The sequence below is a fragment of the Tachyglossus aculeatus genome, chromosome 4, assembly GCF_015852505.1.
Source record: "Tachyglossus aculeatus isolate mTacAcu1 chromosome 4, mTacAcu1.pri, whole genome shotgun sequence".
Classification (NCBI taxonomy): Eukaryota; Metazoa; Chordata; class Mammalia; order Monotremata; family Tachyglossidae; genus Tachyglossus; species Tachyglossus aculeatus.
The window spans coordinates 112,668,295-112,690,834 of NC_052069.1; the positions used below are offsets into that span (position 1 = coordinate 112,668,295).

General features: G+C 46.0%; 1 protein-coding gene across 1 annotated transcript in view; it reads left to right on the forward strand.

The window, feature by feature from the left end:
• SETX (senataxin) overlaps positions 1 to 19,637 on the forward strand; it is a 69,310-nt gene extending 49,673 nt beyond the window's left edge. Inside the window, exons 18-25 of the mRNA XM_038746037.1 lie at positions 191 to 340; positions 901 to 1,008; positions 2,345 to 2,532; positions 3,960 to 4,052; positions 9,538 to 9,702; positions 12,074 to 12,169; positions 15,274 to 15,361; positions 18,374 to 19,637. Of these exons, the coding sequence (XP_038601965.1) occupies positions 191 to 340; positions 901 to 1,008; positions 2,345 to 2,532; positions 3,960 to 4,052; positions 9,538 to 9,702; positions 12,074 to 12,169; positions 15,274 to 15,361; positions 18,374 to 19,183 (1,698 nt within the window). The 3' untranslated portion in view covers positions 19,184 to 19,637. The remainder of the gene's footprint in view (positions 1 to 190; positions 341 to 900; positions 1,009 to 2,344; positions 2,533 to 3,959; positions 4,053 to 9,537; positions 9,703 to 12,073; positions 12,170 to 15,273; positions 15,362 to 18,373) is intronic.
• The last annotated feature ends 2,903 nt before the right edge of the window (positions 19,638 to 22,540 follow it).

Below are 22,540 nucleotides of genomic sequence, written 5' to 3' on the forward strand. Positions count from 1 at the left end.
GGCATTCTGGGAGACATGGGTCCATGGAGTCACTATGGGTCGGAAATGACTCGAAAGCCTAAGACAAGACAAATGAACCTGGTAGAAATTGCTTCTTTGGTAGTCAGAAATGAGTTAACCCGCCAAATTAGGAAAGTGAGCACTTCATAAATAAGTTCCAGTATTGAGTAGTCTCCCCTTGTGCTTTGAGGTTCGAGGCCGCCCTCAGGAAATACAAAGCAACATCATCCTGGGATCACACATCATCTGCTGCACCCTGAGTACAAGCGGAGGTTTTTTGCTGGAATCTGCTTTTCGTCGACAAGGATATGAACCTTTCAGTTGCGTCATTGTTGATGAGGTCAGTAAAGTCAATCAAAGCTATAGGACTATAGGCTGGCTAGGTTTTTGATATCAAAACACCAATCCATTGACACTTAGTGAGAACAAAGCCCGCCAAGACCATAGGTTGCGCTGGGTGTTAGAAGCTCAGTTGAATTTGTAGTTCTTGATTGTTCCTAACCTGTTTTCTTCACAGTGTTGCATTACGGTGACAGGACCGGGCATAATGTGCATAAATTCTTATAAGTAAGGTCTGCTTAACCAGCTAAGCATTCTGGAAGCTACAGCTGTTACCACCTATTTTGTGGCTGCCGAAAGATTGGTACTGTCTCAGGAAAACTCGAGACATTTCCCAAAATTAGGTTGTCAGTGAAGGAGCACTTCCAGATTTTGTGATAACGGACTACGGCAGATATCTGTTTACTACAGACAGATCTTTGTGTTCGCTCAAAACACTGAAGGATGGGAACAAAGAATCAAATTTTATTTGGGGTGGCAAGCATGGAAGTTTTGTAGGAACTGTAGTTGGTCGAATGGATTGAAGAAATGAAATGTTCCCCTTCTCCGTATACTTCTAAGGCTGGACAGGCTTGCGAATTGGAGACATTGATTCCCCTCATCCATCGCTGCAACAAGCTCGTCCTGGTTGGAGATCCTAAGCAGCTCCCTCCCACAATCATCTCTCTGGTAAGAACTGAGCAGATTTTAGGCTGGGCTGAAAGGACTTCTGGTTTCGAGAGAATAACAAAGGGAGGGTGTCATGAAAGAGAAAAGCCATTTCAGGAAGACTAATTTGTCTCTGCATTGGTTTGATTAGTTTGTCTTAGTAGCTGGTTTATTTTTAATGGGTGGAATATTAATCAGTGTTCTGGAATTCTGCAAGAAAAATCATCAGCATGACCTGGTGGGATAGAGCATGGGCCTGGGAGTGAGCGGACCTGAGTTCTAATTCTAGCCCCACTACTTTGCCTGCTGTGTGACTCTAGGCTAATCATTTCACTTCTCTGTGTCTCAGTTTCCGCAATTGTAAAATGGGGATTGAATATCTGTTCTCCCTCCCCTTTAGACTGCAAACCCTTTGAGGAACAGGGACTGTCTCTGTCCTGAATATCTTATATCTTAGTGTTTAGTATAGGGCTTGGCATGAAGTAAATGCTTAACAAATATCACTATTATTCTTATTACTTTCCAGTTTGGGCTTCTGTTTTCAGTAATGCAGCAAAGCAATATTTAAGACAGTTTTGCAGTTAGGAAAAAAAAAAAAAACCCTCCCCCATCATGTTTGCTCTCATAGCCCAACTTCTCTCTTCCTGTAGAAGAAAAAGTGACATGTATAAGGAGAAAGGATTTGTCAGCAAGAACTCAGGTTATGAGAGGACTAAGCAGAGAGTTTTTCTGGTCTTAAGCAGCTCTGTTGCCCTCTCTAAAGCGAGGATAGCAGACAGCCCCCTCACCAAGCCACGGTTAATCGGACAGTACTAGGAATCAATCAATTAATCATATTTATTGAGTGCTTATGGGTGCAAACCAATAAGTCAGTCAGTCGTATTTATTGAGTGCTTACCGTGTGCAGAGCACTGTACTAAGCACTTGGGAGAGTACAGTACAGCAGTCAACAGACCCTGCCCACAGTGTGTTTGAAGTCTAGAAGGATTGTACCAAGCGCTGGGGAGAGAACAGTATATCAGAATCGGTAGATGCAGTCGCCGCCCACAACGAGCTTACAGTTTAGATGGGGAGGGGGAAGTACACTGCATTTGCTGAAATGTGTAAAAAAAAATACGTGTTCTGTAATCAGCCACTTGTCGAGGGCAGAGTGGGAAAGTTATGTTGGAAGGAAACATTTCCACCCAAGTATTCAGAGCCCTCTGAGCCTCGGAAGATCTTCTCATCTTCTACTACTTAGAAGGACTTGCCTGATAAATTTTTGGATGGAAATATTGCCAAGAAATTTAAGTACAATTCCAACAAGTCAGTGCTCTGTGTTTTGTTTCTGTTGTTTTTTTTTTTTTCCCCATGACAGAAGGCGCAAGAGTTTGGCTTTGACCAGTCTATGATGGCTCGTTTGTGTAAAAACCTGGAGAATCAGGTGGAGCAGAATCTGGCCAGGAAAGCGCCTATTTTGCAGCTCACCTTTCAATATAGAATGCATCCTGACATATGCCTGTTCCCATCTAACTATATTTATGGCCGAAGCTTGAAAACTAGCAGGTCAGTTCCGCAGGTTTGGTGATAGGTGCTAATTCCTGCTCTGTGACTTTTCTGCTGTGTGATAGAGCACGGGCCTGGGAATCAGAAGGTCATGAGTTCTAATCCCGGCTCTGCCACTTGTCTGCTGTGTGACCTTGGGCAAGTCACTTCACTTCCCCAGCCCTCGGTTCCCTCATCTCCCCATTCTAGACTGTGAGCCCATTGTTGGGTAGGGATTGTCTCTGTTGCCAAATTGTACTTTCCAAGTGCTTAGTACACTGCTGTGCACACAGTAAGCACCCAGTATGATTGAATGAATGAATAAGTGAACTTCTCTGTGCCTCAGTTGCCTCATCTCTAAAATGGGACACGGACTATGTCCAAACTGATTATCTTGTTTCCACCCCAGCGCTTAATACAGTGTCTGGCATATAGTAAGTGCTTATCAAATAACATACATATGAAAAAAGGGAATTTTGGAAGGACTGGGATTTGCGATCCACAGCCAATTCCCTTTCTTTGTGTAGGTATTAACTTTCCTCTCTTCTTTCAAGCTTTTGTTAGTCATAACTTTTGCAGTAATTAATTAGATTACAGCCTTGAGCAATAGGAAACAATACAGGAGAATGAATTCATTCATTCAGTTGTATTTGTTGAGCGCTTACTGTGTGCACAGCAATGTGCTAAGCACTTGGGAGGGAACGATATGACAATAAACAGATACATTCCCTGTCCACAACGAGCTTATAGTCTAGAGGTGGGGGGGAGACAGGCAGTAATATAAATACATATATTACAGATATGTAGATAAGTGCTGTGGGGCTGGGAGGGTGGGAAGAACAATAAGAGCAAGTCAGGGCAACTTAGAAGGGAGAGGGAGAAGAAGAAAGGCAGGGCTTAATCAGGCAAGGCCTCCTAGAGGAGATGTGTTTTCAATAAGGCTTTGAAGAGGGAGAGAGTATATGTCAGATTGGAGCTGGGGGGCATTCTGAGCCGGAGACAGGACATGGGCGAGGGGTCTGTGGCGAGCTAGTCGAGATTGAGGCATGGTGAGAAAGGTAGCATTAGAGGAGCAAAGTGTGCAGGCTGGCTTGTAGTAGAGAGAAGCAAGGTGAGTAGGAGGGGCAAGGTGATTAAGTGCTCCAAAGCCAATGGTGAGGAGTTTCTGTTTGACGTGGAGGTGGGTGGGCAACCACTGGAGTTCTGAGGAGTGGGCTGATGTGTCCTGAATGTTTTTGTAGAAGAATGATCCAGGCAGCAGAGTGAAGTATGGACTGGAGTGGGGAGAGGCAGGCGGCCGGGAGTTCAGCAAGGAGGCCGATGCAGTAATGTCTTGCCTTTGAAGCTGTTGATACTGCTGGCCCACCTGTAAAGGGGAAAAGACAGCCAAAAATTTGCTCTGGTTAGTCACGTTCCTGTATCCTAACAGCAATCGGTGCCATTTACAGAGCGACCGAAGAGGCCCGCTGTTCACTGGACTGGCCGTTCCTGCCTTACCTTGTGTTTGACGTGGAAGACGGTCTGGAGCGGCGGGAGCACGAGTAAGCTTTCTGTTTTCACTGTCTTGGCTTTTGCCGTTGTCGCCTCCGACCCATAACATCTCCGTGGACATGTCTCTCCCAGAATGCTCCATCTGCAGTCGTTCTGGTAGTGTAGCCAGAGCGTTTTCTTGGTCAAAATACCAAGGTGGTTTACCATTGCGTCCTTCTGCGCTGTCAACTTGAAACTCCGCCCTCGACTCTCTCCCATGCCGCTGCCCAGGCTAGGATTGGAATGGATATATACCTCTGCTTGACTCTCCCTCCTGTAGCCGAGACTGCTAGCGTCCCAGAAACTCCCCAGGTTCCTTCCTCCGAGGGGAGTTTTCAGTGAAGCAAATGTCAATCTGCAGACACAGTTAAATGTCAGCAACAGCTATTAAAGTTCAAGGCTAAATGGAAAGTTCTCCTTGCTCCCACCTAATCGTGATTTTTTTATGCTACATAAAGAGGTAGCCTGGTTCTGGCAGCAGCTTTATCAATTATGTGAATTTAGCAGTTACCGTGTGAAGAGTACTGTATTAGACACTTGTGGAACTTAGTAGTGCTCTGCACACAGTAAGCGCTCAATAAGTACGATTGAATGAAAAGAGGCGAGTTTTCTTAAGGAGGGTAGAATTGAATGGGGGAGGCTAATAAACTGACAAATGTAACTATGATTTATAACTAGTCTCTTCACTGTGACACAAGTGACCAGATAGCAAACAAATGCATACGGGAGTATTGGAGCAGCTGAATGGGAAGTTGGTAGGATTAATAAATAAACTTATTTATATTAATGTCTGTCTCCCCCTCTAGACTGTAAGCTCGTTGTGGACAGGGAATGTATCTGCCGACTCTGTTATTGTAATAATAATAATAATGATATTTGTTAAGTGCTTACTATGTGCAAAGCACTGTTCTAAGTGCTGGGGGGGTTACAAGGTGATCAGGTTGTCCCACATGGGGCTCACAGTTTTAATCCCCATTTTACAGATGAGGTAACTGAGGCCCAGAGAAGTTAAGTGACTTGCCCAAAGTCACACAGCTGACCATTGGTGGAGGCAGGATTTGAACCCATGACCTCTGACTCCAAAGCCCATGCTCTTTCCACTGAGCCACGCTGCTTCTCATTCTACTCTCTCAGGGGCTGAGTAAAGTGCTCTACATATAGTAAGCACTCAACAAAAGCATTGATTCGTTCAGTCGTATTTATTGAGTGCTTACTGTGTGCAGAGAATTGTGCTAAGTGCTTGGAAAGTACAATTCAGCAACAAATAGAGTCCTTTCCCAACAATGGGCTCACAGTCTAGAAGTGGGGAGACAGGCATCAAAACAAGTAAACAGGCATCAATAGCATCACTATAAATAAATAGAATTATAGATATATGCACATCATTAATAAAATAAATAGAATATGTACATATATACACAAGTGCTGTGGGGCGGGGAACAGGGTAGAGCTGGGGAGGGAGTTGGGGCTACAGGTAGGGGAGGAGGAGCAGAGGAAAAAGGGGGGCTTAGTCATTCATACGTTCTTGGAGATGCGTTCATTTGATCTGAGTGGTGGGTTTGGTGTGGTAAAACCGAGGGAAGGAGGGGATGCAAGGGAGAGAAGAACAGTTGCCTTTAAATACATGAGGGAGGATTCTGACCGGGTGTTTTCAAAATCCACAAAAGCCAAACAAAAAGAAATAGATTTAAGCTGAAGCTGGAGAGAATTTGCTTGAATATAAGGTACAACTTCTCAAGCAGCGTGGCTCAGTGGACAGAGCCCGGGCTTTGGAGTCAGAGGTCATGGGTTCAAGTCCCGGCTCCTCCACTTGTCAGCTGCGTGACTTTGGGCAGGTCACTTAACTTCTCTGTGCCTGTTACCTCATCTGTAAAATGGGGATTAACACTGTGAGCCCCACGTGGGACAACCTGTTCCCCTTGTAACCTCCCCAGCGCTTAGAACAGTGCTTGGCACATAGTAACGCTTAATAAATGCTATTATTATTATTATTAAGTGCAATGGTGGAAAAAACCTCGGGACAGTCTAAGGATTTGTGAATTCCCCATCCCCCTAGTGTTTTCTAAGAAGGAACTGGGAATGAATTATCCTGGATGGAATATTCATTTGCCTGGAGGCAGAAGGCTGAACAAAATGATCTCTCAAGGTTTCTTCCGCTTTGGGATTCAGAGCAAGTGTGATGCGACCCCCACCCCCCTCCACACACAAGTGAAGAAAAATGGGGTTGAAAAGGATCTCAGAGGCCAGTCGGTCTTTCCACCTGCCTCCCTACCTCAGAGTTATTCCTAGGTTAACCCAGGCCAGATAGGCTGTCATTCACAAAAATTGGGGGAAGTTAAAATTATCTCCCAGATCTAAGCTCTTTGTGGGTAGGGAACATGTCTGTTGCATTCTCCCAAATGCATAGTACAGTGCTCTGCACAAGGGGAATGCAATAAATTCAGTGGATTATTACATACCTCCCCAGTGGCGAGGCCCGCTCATTTTTTGGTCTGCTGCTTCCTTAAGTGGGAGTTGGCTGCCAGCTCACTCTGCAGCTGCAGCCTCAGGAGGATTCTTATCACTCTCTAGAAAACCCTTTTTCTAGAAGTATTAGTTTATTCCCTTGGCAGTATGGTCGGCAGCTTGTGTGCAGGGTGTCCTTTTCAAGGCCTCAGATTTCCATGAAATCAAAGGATCTTTTTCTAAATCTGTGAAGCGATTGGCCCCGAATGAACCTAAGAATTTAAGCAGAGGAGTTGGAAGCCAGAGCGTATTTGTTGTCGGTGTCCAAAAATAGCAGTGTTTTGTTGTGGGGGAACCAGAGTGGCTATAGTTAGATCCCCTGGTTTTCCATGCTACCTGCCGACTGACACTGTTCCCTGTCAGTAACAGTTTGCTGAGCATCCATTGGGTGCAATGCCCTAGAGCACATGAAAGAGGCCGTCAGACAATTACTCTCCCCATCTTCAGAGCCTTTTTAAAGGCACATCTCCTCCAAGAGACCTTCCCTGATTAAGCCCTCCTTTCCTCCCTTCTGCATTGCGCTTTCTCCCTTTTTTCATCCCCCCTCTCAGCCCCCACAGCTCTTATATACATATCTGTAATTTATTTATATTCATGTCTGCCTCCCCCTCTAGACTGTAAGCTCAATGAAGGCAAGGAATTTGTTGCTATATTGCACTCTCCCAAGTGTGTCCTGCACAGAATAAGCACTCAGTAAACACTATTGAGTGATTGACAAGAGAGCCACGTGACACATTCCTTGTGACAAAGAACAGTGTCAGTGGGGGAGACGTGGAAATATTCAGAAATTTTAATAATAAGAATAAACAGTTAACTCCACAGTTGATTATGCATATACATGTGGCTGTGGGGGTGGAGTGAGTGACAGAGTACTTAGTGGGAATGGACTTAAGGGAATAGGGAAATAGAGTGGGAAGATAGGGATTAGTCAAGGAAGGCTTTTTGGAGAAGGTATGATTTATGTGGGACTGTGAAGATGGGGAGAGTGGTGGCTTATTAGATACGAAGAAGGTGGGAGTTTCAGACAGGAGGGAGGGAGGGTTTGAGCAAGGGGTCAGCCGTGAGACGAGATGGAGACACAGTGAGTAGGCTGGTGTAAGAGCAAAATGTACGGACTGGATTGAGGTGGGAGTGAAGAAAGGACGGGTAAAGTCGATGGTGAGGAGTTTCTGCTTGATATGGAGATGGATGAGCGATCGTTGAAGTTTTTGGGTTTTGGGGAGTTTTTTTTGTTTTGTTTTTTAGAAAAATGATGTGGGCAGCAGATGAAAGTGTGGCCTGGTAGGGGGGAGGGTGGAAGCAGGAGTCAGCAAGGAGGCTGTTGCAGTAGTTGAGGCAGGTAATGACAAGTCCTGGGACCTGTGTAGTAGTTTGGATGGAGAGGAAGCAGCGGGTTGTAGAAATTTTGTGAAGATAGAACTGACAGGATTTGGTGCTTGACTGAGCACGCAGGATGAAGAGTCGAGGTGAGTCAAGGATAATGCCAGAGTCACAAGCTTGGGAGACGAAGGTTGGTAGTATTGTCGATTAACCAATTAATAGTATTTATTGAGCACTTACTGCATACAAGGCACTGTTCTCAGCACTTGGGAAAGTACAGTAAGCTCACTGTGGGCAGGGAACGTGTCTGTTTATTACTATACTGTACTCTCCCAAGCACTTAGTACAGTGCACTGCACCCCGAGTGCTCAATAAATACGATTGAATGAATGAATACATACAATGCACAGTGTTGAAAGTCATCATGATTTCTTACAAGAGCTTACAGTCTACATTGTTGTCAACAGGGAAAGTCAGTGGGAGGAGAGGGTTTGGGATGGCACTTGAGTTCAGTTTTCGACCTGTTGAGTTCGAGGTGTAGGTGAATCATCCAAGTAGACATGTCCTAAAGGCAGGAGGAAGTGTGATATTGCAAAGAGGGAGAGAGGTAGATTTCAGAGTCATCCGCATCAATGTGGTAGTGCTGGCCATGGGAGTAGGTGATTTTTTCCAAAAGAGTCGGCGTGAATGGAGAAGAGAAGGGGACCCAGAATTGAGCCTTGGGGGACCCCCAGTTAGGGGGTGGGAGGCAGAGGAGGAGTCAACGGACAGAGAGGTGAAAGAGAACCAAGAGAGGACCTTATCAGTAGAACCGAGATTAGTTGGTGTTTCCAGTTGAAGGGGGTTGTCCACAGTGTCAAATGCTGTTGAGAGGTCTAGGAGGATTAGGATGGAGTAGGGTCTGTTGGATTTGGCAAGGAGGAGGTCACTGGTGTCCTTCGAGAGGGCCATGGAGAGGAGGTGGGGGAAGCCAAACTACCACCAGACTGCCGACAGTCTGAAAGAGTAGCTCCTCAGTCCCCTACACCTTTGGGACTTCCCCTCAGCCCTTACTTCAACCCAAGGAGTGGGAGGAAACACCAGCAAAATGAGGCCCTTTCAACTTTTAAAATGTTGGGAAGGCTGTCGCTGTGACTGCTGTGATAGATGAACTCTAGAGCCTCAGGGACCCTAAATTCTGCTTCTCTAACTACACTACCCTATCATCGCTCTTTTTGATTTTATCTTTGTTTTTGGAGATATTTGTCGATTTCCAACCTTTTCTCCCTGCTTCATTCATGGATTTTGAGCCCCTGCTGGTTGCATTATGGGGGCTGTCCCAGAATCAAATTTTCATGTGTGTATTTTGTGTATTTTTTTCCCAATGCTCAGTACAATGCTGTGCACCAGTTGATGTGTAAATACTATTATCACCAATACCTTTATCAATATTGGCCCCAGTACTTAGGTGGCTGAGCAGTTGTGAAGTTTAAAATGATTCATTTTGAACTTTGTCCTGGCTCCAAGGATATGGTGACAGTGCTCTGTTTATATGGTACAGCAGACTAGCGAAGTGCACCTTCTCTCATTCTTCATTATTGTGTCAGTGGCCCTTAATGTAGTTTGAAGTGGGAAGAAACCAATAAATAGCAATCACTTTAATGTATTGTCTTTATTTCATTTCTCTTTTAGATCCTATTTTAATTTCCAGGAAATAAAGCTAGTGATTGAGTTGATTAAGATGATTAAAGATAAAGAGAAGGATATTACTTCTCGGAACATCGGCGTAATCACACCTTACAAGTCGCAGAAGAAGATGATTCAATGTGAATTGGATAAGGAGTTTGAAAAAATCAGGTAAATGATCTGATTACCGGGCCACTTGGCCTCTCAAATCCAGATGATGAGGATGAGCTGCTAATGGCATTATGACAGAGTGCAAAAGTGAGTGATGGAATCTCTCATCTAGAACAACAGATGAGCCCCAGCCCTGACTCTAGGTCCGCAAACTCCGTGGAGGAAAGGATTATTAATGCTAGTGGTCTGCACAGCAGCACTCCTACCATTCCCTGCCGGTCGTGTTCCCACCAGGCCACGGAGCGCCCCAAGTGCGTAGGTAGACGAGGGGGTAGCTCATTGTGGAAAAATGTACTCAAAGGTTCCTTTTGTGTAGCACCCATCTTGGCTGAAGTGATCTCAACACAATGGCGATGCTAGGCCACAGCATTGTGACCTGGAGCCCACTGTTGGGTAGGGACCGTCTCTATATGTTGCCAACTTGTACTTCCCAAGTGCTTAGTACAGTGCTCTGCACACAGTGAGCACTCAATAAATACGATTGATTGATTGGAAGCAATTCCCTGGGCAGCTGCTGTGGACTTTGTTGCTCACATTAGCCAGTGATGTTTTTTCAGGATTCTTGCTGGGCCTATCCACTTGTGGAATGCCCTACATTGTTCTTTGGCCATAACGGTCACCATTTTTTTTTTTAAATAGCATTTATTAAGCACTTACTATGTGCAGAGCACTGTTCTAAGTGCTGGGGAGGTTACAAGGTGATCAGGTTGTCCCTCGGGGGGCTCACAGTCTTAGTCCCCATTTTACAGAGGAGGTAACTGAGGCCCAGAGAAGTGAAGTGACTTGCCCAAAGTCACACAGCTGACAATCGATGGAGCCGGGATTTGAACCCATGACCTCTGACTCCAAAGCCCGGGCTCTTTCCACTGAGCCCCGCTGCTTCCCCTAGCCCCTACAGTTAGAACTGGGACTAGAATCCAGGTTGTCTGATCCCCCAAAGCAACACTCTTTATCCTGGACCAACACCAGGGCTATAAGAAGAATGATTACACAATGCAGAAATTCTGTAATTCTCTTTCAGTGTTTTCTGCTCTGGTTATGGGTCTTGTTTTAGGGGGTCTTTTTTCGGGGGGACAGTTGTCACAGTGATCTTTATTGGCAACCATTTTTTTTGTTGTCCCTTATTTGTCCCGTCCATAAAAGACATGACCAAAGACCATCCCAAGAAATCCCCAAAATGACATTGAGTGCCCCTGCCAGTCCAAACTCCCATTGGCAGATGGTCCAACTTTAAATGATTTTGCATACATTTTCTTGCCTAAATCTAGGAGATTTGGAGCGACAGGGGATTTGGGGCCCATTTGAACCACCTCTTTGACACAGAGGAAGCAGCATGGCACAGTGGATAGAGCCACGGGCTTGGGAATCAGAAGGTCATGGGTTCTAATCCCGGCTCCGCCATTTGTCTTCTGTGTAACCTTGGACAAGTCACTTTACCTCTCTGTGCCTCAATTCCCGCATCTGTAAAATAAAGATTGAGACTGTGAGCCCCACATGGGACGGGGGCTGTGTCCACCCCAATTTGCTTGTATCGACCCCAGTGCCTGGCACATAGTAAGCGCTTAACAAAATGCCATAATTGTCATTATTATTATTATCATTATTTGACATTCAGGTGCACTCCAGGAGAAGCCTGAAGCTGTGTTTTTATAGGTCCCGATTCCTGGGCCTCCACATAATAGTAATAATAATAATGGCATTTATTAAGCGCTTACTATGTGCAAAGCACTGTTCTCACGACAGTATTCCCAGAACGCAACTTGCACGAACAGCAATGGAGCTGTAGGGTACCTGAGTGGCCTTGGAGTAGCAAGCTTCATTAAGGAGCTAATCTTGAAATGCTAAATGACTTACAGCTTTTTTGGGGCTGAGGGGAGATCATTTGATCCTGGTTGTGGACATTGAAGTGGGGATAAAAGTATGGGTTCTAACCCAGTTTTAATTTGAGTAAATCGTTTTACCCCTGGGGTGCTGGGGTAGGTACAAGGTAATTACGTTGGACACGGTCCCTGTCCCAACCAGAGCTCACAGTTTAAATAGGAGGGAAGAGGATTTAATCGCCACATTACAGATGAGGTAACTGAGCCACAGAGAAGTGAAGGGACTTGCCCAAACAGACATGTGGCAGAGCTAGGATTAGAACCCAGGTCATCTAACTCCCGGGCTAATGCACTTTTCCACTAGGCCACGCTGCTTCTCTTGTGCTTCAGCTACATCATGATGACTATCTTTTTGCAGGTTTGATTAGGGTTCCATTTTTGGAATCTTTAACTCATTTTAAAGTCCCCATATAATCCAGACGTGCTTAATATAAAATTTTAAATATCGTGTGTACCCCTTCAACTACACACACTTTCTCTTTTGTACCCAGGCTAGGGGAGGTTGACACCGTTGATGGATTCCAGGGTCGTCAGAAGGACTGCATTATTGTTACCTGTGTTAGAGCAAACTCCACCCAAGACATCGGGTATGTCTTCCTTTTTGCTTTTTCTGTTAGGCCACCTTCCTCTGAGGAGCATCTTTTTTGTGTGTTTGAGATCACCTTACTCCAAGTTTTGGAGAACATAAAGCTAAAAAAAAAAAAAACTAGCATGGGTAGCTTTTACAGCCGTCACTAATTGTCTCTTTTGTATATGGACAGTACTTCAGTCAATTGTATTTATGGAGCATTTACTGTGTTCAGAGCACTGTACTAAGTGCTTGGGAGAGTACAATTGTTCTGACACAGCAAGCTTGCATATCTACAGCCCAACACGGTGTCGGTGTCGGAAAAAACAGTCACGTGCCCATGGGCAGAATCGGGCATGGGTAACTATTAACATTTAAGTTTTCCTTAATGCAGCATTTAGAAAGATTGGGCACATCTCAATCACATCTCAATTTATTGAGCACCTGTTGGGTGCAGAACTCTGAACTAAGCACTTGGGAGAGTACGGTTCAGTAGTTGATAGATACAGTCACACCCATAAGGAGCTGACCGTCTAGATGAGGAGATAGGCATTGAAATAAATTTCAGCTAGGGGAAATGGAGTGTAAGGATATGTACAGAAGTGCTGTGGAGCTGAAGTAGGTATGATATGAAGTGCTTAGGAAGCAGCGTGGCTCAGTGGAAAAAGCATGGGCTTTGGAGTTAGAAGACGGGTTCAAATCCCGGCTCTGCCACTTGTCAGTTGTGTGACTTTGGGCGAGTCACTTAATAATAATGGCATTTGTTAAGCGCTTACTATGTGCAAAGCACTGTTCTAAGCGCTGGGGGAGGATACAAGGTGATCAGGTTGTCCCACGTGGGGCTCACGGTCTTAATCCCCATTTTCCAGATGAGGTAACTGAGGCTCAGAGAAGTGAAGTGATTGCGCGAGGTCACACAACAGACATGTGGCGGAGCTGGGATTCGAACCCATGACCTCTGACCCCAAAGCCCGGGCTCTTTCCACTGAGCCACGCTGCTTCTCTGTGCCTCAGTTACCTCATGTGTAAAATGGGGATGAAGACTGTGAGCCCCCCCGTGGGACAACCTGATCACCTTGTAACCTCTCCAGCGCTTAGAACAGTGCTTTGCACATAGTAAGTGCTTAATAAATGCCGTCATCATTATTATTATTATTAGGGGATGGGGTAAAATTGGCTCCTGGGAGTTGTTTCTATTACACACTGGAACAGAATCATATTGAATTTTTATGATAATAATAATAATTGTGGCATTTGTTAAGCGCTTTTATGCGCTGGGATAAATACAAAGTCATCAAGTTGGACCCAGTCCCTGTCCCACATGGGGCTCACAGCCTTAATCCCCATTTTACAGATGAGGTAACTGAGGCCCAGTGAAGTGACTTGCCCAAGGGCACACAGCAGACTTGGCAGAGCCTGGATTCAAACCCAGGTCCTCCGACTCCCAGGCCCGTGGTCTTTCCACTACTACTTACAGGGAACACTGATAGATCCTCGGGTTTCATTCTCAGCCCTTGCCGCGAACCACAGCATTTCAAACAGGAAAGTGTTTAAACTCCGTTGCCAAAATAGAGATGGTTCCGTTGCTGTCAGGTGGCTGTTCAGGACCCTAGAAGAGACCCTGACTCGAGGGCAGTCGCAAAGACCCAGACAGTGGCAACCCCCTGGCTCACAGGGGTTGCGGAAGCAAGCCTTATTTTATACAGTTTGGGGTTTTTGCCGTTTTTTTCTGGCCCGGAAACCCAAAAAACAGGTGGTCACGACAAGAGACAGAGCCATTCACAGAAGCCCAAGCTGAGAACTGCAAGGCATTACAAATAGATGTTTCCAAGAGCGCGTGTTTTCACTACACGGTTTGGATAGAATTCAGCGGAGAATTAGGGAACGTTCTTTTCACAAAGCACATCAGTCCGGGTACAGCATGACACAGTGTCGGAAGAAAAGGTAGCACACGTAGACGTGGCCTCCTAAATACAAGTCTTCAATTATGTGGGGCTCTGCAAGGATACATACCCTGTGTTGCAGGAGATAATAATAATAATGGCATTTGTTAAGCGCTTACTATGTGCAAAGCACTGTTCAAGGCGCTGGGCGTATTGACTTATTTCCTTATATGCTCACGTCCTTTCCCTTTCTAAAATCGGTGATCTGTAAAAAAAAGTATGCGGGGACTCAGAGGAATAGAGGACGCAAGGGGAAAGATGAATGGTTTTCCCTTATTCACCTGCAGTTTCATATCTAGCTCATATTAGTTTCTGAAATAAATACGCAGCTCTGCGGTGGCTCGAAATCTGTTCAATTGTTGTAGACCAGATGGACACCCCGCGGGTTGGTAACTTTGTTGGCAGTTTTGAGTAGAGAGGCCAAGGACCGAGCGCTGCTGTCCCACTTCAACAGGTGGTGCTCCCCAGGTGCTGGACAGGTGCTTTGATCCAGGTCACGGGGAGAAACCGAAGCTTCTACTGCCTTTCATCTTCTGTGGATTAACAGCCGCGGCTCCTTTCTCCGGGACTAACAAGCCGGAAAACTTTAACCGGCTCCAAATTAGCTGCAGGGAGGGATCAAAAGGAGAGAAAGGCTTAAACCGTTGAGTGCTAATGAGTACACTCAAAACAGTCCTCTCTCCTATAAAGCAAGGGTAGTACTCTTGCAGGATCCCATTTTAAGAAAAACTCAAGTTGTGGTACTCACTGCCCGTCCCACGCGACGCTCACGCACGCGGTCTTTTCTTCTCACACCGCATAACATCCGATTCAGGCGGACCCTCGTCGTGGAAAGTACGCTCCCCAATATTGCTCTTTCCCCACGAGTGTAGTGGAAGGCCATGCCGTGGCGGAGCTGACTATCCTAAAACATTTTCCAAGTCTGAAAATCCTGAGGGGCAAAAAGAAGTCGCTCCTTGCATCGGAGGTTGGAGAGCGACTCCTGGGTGTCTTAGAAAAGAGAACCCCGTGTCAGTTGGGGAAATTGGTTGCAAGTAGGGGAAGGGCAGTAAAGAGCGGGAAGCTGGCTGCAAAGAGTGAAGGAAGAAGAAGTTAGACTGTGGCTTTGTTACGTTCGTTCAAGAGTCGAAGCAAACTTTTTAAATCTTGTAGAAGGCTGCAACTTTGTTTTATTCTTTAGGTTTCTGTCAAGTGTGCAGCGACTGAACGTTACCATTACCCGAGCCAAGTATAGCCTCTTCATCCTCGGGCATTTGAAAACACTGATGGTAAGTGCATTGCTGGATAACCTGCAAATTTTGGCTAGTTGTATTTTCTTTAAGAAAACAAATGGATTATTCCAGTTCTCTGCCGTGGACCGTGTCTCTGGGAGGTGAATTAGCAGATCCGTCCACTGCCCATTCATTCAGGCATATTTATCCAGCACTTTACTGTGTGCAAAACACTGTACTAAGCACTTGGGAGAATGCAAAATGGCAGTAAGCAGTCACATTCCCTGCCCATAACGAGCTTACAATCTAGAGGGGACTTTCCATCTTAATGTCTACTACATCAGCCTCTTATCTTGAGCCTGTATTAGACTGAGATGGGGACCCGGGCAAGTGTCTGATGCAATAACTACGCTTAATCTCAAAAGATTCGTGAAAACCGAAGCCCCGGTGGGATGCGAGTCTTGAAAGTAGCCGAGTTCCCTGCCTCCCTTTTGGGATCTACAGAAAGCAGAGCCAGGTCCAAAGCCCTGACTTCTCCATTCCCAACTTGGGTTCAGAGATAGGTCGGGTTCAAATAGACTTTTAGCCTACCGACTCAATCCAGGTGGAGTGGAACGATGTAACTATGGTAATTCTGTTGCTGCTGATTATCGGGGGTAGAGGGATTTCATCTTGAAAATACGTCAGCTCGACTGCAGCAGCTCTCTTTTTATTCCCACACCAAGATAGAAACTTGAATTGCGTGGGCTCTCCCATTGGGCAGGATGTTAGAAAGTATCTCCCCTCACTTTGTCGCCTTCATTTCTCTGATTAACAAAGATTATTAGTAGTATTACTACTTATTAAGCACCTACTGTGTGCAAAGCACCGTACTAAGCACAGGGAATGAAAAATATATGGATGAAAACTAGACACAGACCTTGGCCCCCAAGGGAACCCCCCAGTCTAAGAATGAAGGGGTGGGGAGGGAGGAGGGGAAGCACTAGTGATAGATACATAAGAAAAGATGTAAGCGCAAAACCAGTATGAGACGAGGTCATGATAAATGAGAAGCAGCGTGGCCTAGTGGCTGAAACACAGGCCTGGGAGTCAGAAGGACCTGGGTTCTAATCCTGGTCCTGCCCGTTGTCTACTGCGTGACCGTGGGTAAGCCACTTCACTTCTCTGTGCCTCATTTCCCTTGTTCTCCCTCCTGTTTAGACCGTGAGTCCCATGGGACTGGGTCCAACCTAATTAACTTGTAACTACCCCATCGCTTAGGACAGTGTTTGACACACAGTAAGCGTTGACAAAACACCAGAAAAAAGAAAAGAGGGTGCCTCATCCCCCACCTCTGAGACTTCCCCTGATTCCGTCTCCATTCAGGAGGGTGAATCATCTATAATAACATAAGTCCATAGACAGTGAGTCCCTTTAGCCAGGTATTGCCAGGGTCCGCTGAATGGAGAAAGGCCATTCACCCACGCACCATGGGGATTCGCACAGAGAGCTGAAGTGACTTCCCCAAGGTCACACGGCAAACAGTTGACAGGCTCCCAGGCCTGTGCTCCCATTTGGCCATGCTGGCCCCGGCAGTCCGGTGTAAGAGAGCCGACCGTGGGCCACCCTGCAGGACTCTTCACCCTCCCGGCTGGAATAGGGCCCAACAGGAGAGGAAGAAGGAAGGCCTCAAGATTCTCCTCCCGACATTAGAATTCAACCTTGTGAGCAAAAGCAACTCAGCTTTTTCCGAGGGAATGCATATCTTAATTTGATTGCCACCAGAGGGCTGCCAAATACCCATTCTCGCATTTTAATCCAAAAAAACGGCAGTCCACGTAGCCCATGACAAAGTGGTGTTTTTTCTCATTTTTTCTTTCCCATTTCCTCGGAATTTCTCCCTCCTGCTCTTTCCCTTTCTTGCCCCCTTATCTCCCTCAGTGTTTGTGGCTAGTATCGGGATAAGCATTCAGAAGAATTAGGATTTCCCAGAGGCAAGTACCCCATCAATTCATAGATATGGGATGGTCCCCTTTTAGTTCTGGCCAACCCCAGAGGCTAAGAAACCTCAGCGCCTTGTTCTGGTGGGAATGTCGTCCCACACGGTGATCTGCCGTGAAGGCAGACCTGAATTAGGAAGGGTTCCAGAAGAGAAACACCATCTCCTTGGGGAGGAGGATAGGAGAAACTGGCGTCCAGAAGAGACAAGGACTTTCACTTTGATGGAGACTATCGCCTGGAGCGGGGCTCTCATTTGGGAAAGGACATCAAGTCAGCAAACAGCAAGATCTGTCTGGGGTTGGGGGTGAATAGAACGAATGTAGACAGGGAAGGCCCTGAAAGGCACAAGGGAGTTTTGAGCGCAGATGGTCGTGAACAGGCCTTTAGTACATAGTTCTTCACTTCAGCATCTGCTCCTAGAGGGCTCATGCCCATGCTGTTCTTTCAGCCCATTTGCCAATGGACAGAAGACCAGGAGATCTAGCCTCTGGGGGTCTGTTCGCAGTGGTCTGTAGGGAGGTTTAAGTACAGTTCTGCCCAGAGTTGAGGATATGGTTGGATTTCCTCAAAGTCCCTTTGAGCCCTGTTCTTCGTATGGCATTACCAACCAAGTACCACCTAATTTGTTTTAGAGAGGAGGAGGACTATAGTATTTAAGTGCTTATTATTGTCAAGCATTCTTCTGAGTGCTAGGGTAGATGTAATTTAATCAGGTTGGATACAGTCCTGGTCCCATGTGGGGTTCACAGTTCAAGTAGAAGGTTAATTGAATCAGCCGGTCAACCGAATCCCCATTTTGCAGACGAGGAAACTGAGGCAAAGAGAAGTTAAGTGACTCGCCCAAGGTCACACAGCAGGTAACTGGCAGAGCTGGGATTAGACCCGAACAGGTCGCTGGTGTTTTGGTTGGAGAGTGAAGTGTATGAGTTACGGTAGCTTTTCCTTTCAGCCCTGGTCTCATGAAGACGTATTTGGAGTAGATCTGGTCAGTGACCAGTGTAGTTAGGTGGGGCTGTATGTACCCAAAGAATGTATGTTCCCCTTTCATTATCTCTCCTCCTCCCCCCTCCACCTTACTTTTGTTTGAAGGAAAACAAAGATTGGAGCCAGTTGATTCAAGATGCCCAGAGGCGGGGTGCCATCATTAGAACCTGTGAAGCCAACTACAGGCAAGACGTTCGTAGAATCCTGAAGCCCAAATTGGTGTCACAGCAACTTCCACTCAAGGCAGCTGAAGAGAAAACTAGACCCCAAGCCGTCTTGTCCGGTGAGAAACCGAAGGATACGGCAGAGGGCTTGGAGAATATCACCTCTAGCCCCACCATCGCACCCTCCCTCCCTTCTCCTCAGTGTGGCGGCCCTTCCAACCGAGCAGAACCACCGCCTCCCGACCACCAGAAGAAAGGTGCGCAGGCTGCTCCGGGAAAAGCGCTTATTACATCTCCTGCTCAGAATCAACCCCGGGACCCAAGATTGGCTTGGAGAAGAGACTTTTCAGCCAAAGAGAGGCCCCCGAAGGAGCCTACGGCCTACCCCCGGCAAGAGCTTAGCGGTCTTGGAGCGGACCCGGGCCAGAGTAGGATCCTAGACCACTCTGTCTCTAAAGTAGCAGCCAGAACCCTGAGCAACCCCCAGCCAGATGGTCCGTCAACCCAGGGGTCCGGCCAGAGCACCCAGAAAAGCCGACATCAAAGTTGGGAGGGTTCCAGAAGAGAAACACCATCTCCTCGGAGAGGAGGGCAGGAGAAACAGGCCCCCAGAAGAGACAAGTACTCTGACTTAGATAGAGACTATCGCTTGGAGCGGGGCTCTCATTCGAAAAAGGACTTCCGCCCGGGCAGGGTCCAGGACACCCAAGAGAATCGAGACAGTGATGCAAAGAGGAGGAAAGTTTCTTAGCTGAAGTTTTCCCGGACTCTACGAGCATTTGGCAAAAGGAGAACAGTATAAAAATGGGGCAGCTAGCGGGTTTTTTAGATGGTGAACTAACAAATAAGAACGCGGATATTGCCTTTTTTTTAAAAGAAAGTGGTATGCTTTTGACATGTGGCAAATTGCACGTGCGGCCGTGGAAGCCCATATTCTGTTGGTAATTCTTTTTCCCGTCTCCTAGAAGATTACAAAGAGCATTCATGCCTGAAAGGGGTTGCCCTTGCAGTCATGGAACCAAATGTTACGTTGCTTTTCCTACCCAGGCAAGTGAAGATGTAAATGTTGATATGTACATTTGTATAGCAAAGCAGCTTCACCCTTGTAAAATTTGATCTGGCAGATTTTGCTTTTTTTTCTGCCCCAGTGTTTCATAGAAAAGCGCATTTCATATAAAAAACAAAACAAAACAAAAAATACCCAACAATCCAAACCAATGGTAAGTCTGATTTCTTTCAAAATGCAAGTTGTTTGGGGGTAAAATGACTGAATGTTGGGGATGGGTTGGATGCAGACTGACCTCATGAGAGAAGCCTGGGGAAGAAACGTAGTTGGGATACAGGTCTGCTTGTGTGCATTTTTAAACAAGACACCATCATCCAGGCTCATGCCGCTTTGTTTCCAGTTGTGCGTCTTCCTCAATTTCCCTTCGAATGTTTTCAGTCTTAGTTTGGGATCTTACCGGAGGACTAGGAGAGAGTGGAGACTGAGGAAAACACAGGTGTAAACACCAGAAGCAGATTTTCTTAAAAGCCAAAAGGGAAATGAATAGCAGGGGGAAACTCCTTTGCCCTGACTTTCCCGCCAGTCACTCTGGATGGGATTTGAGGAATATTTCTGCCCCTGATTTTCAGATGATGTTTTTGAAAGATTTATTTAACTTCTGGGTGTGTGCTGCCCTTCGGTCACCTAGGGCAGTGAAGTATGTGGCAAAAGAATCTCTGAGACTTCAAAAATACTCTTAGATAAGGGTTTAATTATTTCGAGAAGTTTCCCTTAGTCCAACTCTGGTCCCTTTTACCCATTTAGCATCGATGGAGTTCTGCAAAAATGGGCTGACTTATCAGTGTCTCCTATGGATGTTTTCATTATTGTTTGAGAACAAAAAGTGAAGGAAAACAATATAACCGTGATTGGAAGTGGGTTTTCCTCTGATATGAGGAAAAGCTCAGTTGCAGACTTTTCAGATGATCCCCAGAACCCATACTGTATTCCAATGAACACTTGAGTCGCCAGAGACCACAGTGATCCGTTTTTAGAAATGCCATCTCATCAAAATATTTTCATAATAAGAAACGAAAATAGCGTAAGAGATTGTCTTTGGAACTTCGCAGAAAGTTGTCTGCTTTTGCGGGTAAATCGGGGGAGTGTGAATTTGGGATCCAGAAAAGAACCGCCGGAGCAGATAAGCTGACCCAGTACAGGCTAAATATAATGCTTATGTATCTCCGCTTCAGTTGCTACTCTGAAGGGTCTTTGCATTGCCAGGACTACCATTTCTCTTGGCCTTCCTTATCTCACATTGGACTCCAGACACTGAAGTAAATGTCCCTATTTTTAAATTTGGGGAGCGGGCCTCCGGATGTACAGTATGCCCACGTCTAGAGATAGCGTCCCACTCATACTTCTGGCCTGTGGGACTTGAGTGCTCCTAGGTAAGGATGACAGTGAAAGTCAGATGTTCTGTCAAAAACAACATTTATTAAGGGTCCAACCGTGTGTAACCGGTGCGGAATCAAGTGCCGCAGGAGGTCTTATCACTCAGAGCTGGTAGGAAATTTTCATTTTCTCCTGCAGATGCCGCCCAATTCCTCTGCTGGAAATGGTTCAGCGTGGTTTATTTTCTGTGGCACTCCACCTGTGAGCTTTGTTAAGGCAGCCCAGTACTCCAAGTCAGGGTGAGAAGTGCGACTCCCCTCCGCCCTCATTTCTGTCTTTGTCCGGCTCCTCGGCTCTGCTCGTATTGACCCACAGAATTGGGAAAGCGCCATTTCCAAGAAAACAAATTACCCAGACTTACTGCCGGGGACCAGACAGCTCTATAAATAAGTGTTTTCAGTTCAGTCTTTAGCCTGTTTTTCTCCCACTGATTATGTTGCTTTGTTCTTGGCCTGGTGATAAATAGCAGAGCATTGTTTCCAGAGTGATAGCAGGGGAATCAAAGGACAGTATGGAATCCGAACCTGGAGTCAGTAGAGCAAGTCTAGTCACTGAAGTGTAAAACACCACGTGGCCTTGTTATAGTGGTTTTATTTCCACAGCACTTCTTACCACCCACTGCTGTCTGATGGTGTGTGGTGCGAAGTAAGGGGCTGGAGATAATGAGCAGCTTCTGCCTGGTCGTGTGTAATGAAAAAGATACACAACACACTCGTCCTCCAGGTAGATTGGCAGCCTACCAGCATGCACACCTTCGCTTAATTTTATATAAAGAGTTTTTATTTTTCAAACAGATTTGTAAGCTCATTGTGGGCAGGGATTGTGTCTGTTTATTGTTGTACTCTCTCAAGCGCCGAGTACAGTGCTCTCCTCAGAAAGAGCTCAATAAATACAATTGAATGCATGAGTATTGCTTCTTCACTGCTATTTTGAGCAAGTCTAGAAAGCAATACCATTTTGTTCGTGGCACTTAAAATTTTATGGTCTGGAAACTAATCTGTGGTATTTCATTCATTCATTTGATCGTATTTATTGAGCGCTTACTGTGTGCAGAGCACTGTACTAAGCTCTTGGGAAGTACAAGTCAGCAACATGTAGAGACGGTCCCTACCCAACACCGGGCTCTATTGAGCACTTACTGTGGGCCGAGCACTATTCTTAGCACTTGGGAGAGTACAATACAAGGTAGTTGGTAGACATATTCTCTCCCCACAAGAAGCTTATAGTCTCGAGGGAAAAGAAATAGGGTCATCCTCCAGTTTTCTATTTATCTTCCTTTCAGTGGAGTCAGTGCACAGCTGCTTGTGAATTATTTGAATATTTCCTTCTTAATAGAAGGGTTTAATGCAGTTCTTAGAATAACCCCCACCCCACCACCTGATTGAATTCAGATTGGGAAAAGCCTTAGAACTGAACTCTTGCATCCCTGTTTAGTATAAATGAATGATTTTTTAAAAGCAACAAAAATAGTTGCTAAAATTAGGTAAATGCAGCATCGGGCAATGGAAACCGAGGAGTCCTGAAGTCGGTTGATTCCTCCTCCAAGCACCTGTGCTCCCCTCAGCATTTCCAGCACCTTTTTTCCAACAGGGCAGGTGGGGTTGCCCAGTGGTCAGGGTGGACAGGACTTGGGGAAAAGAAGACAGATCCATGAGTCCGTGTTGGTGG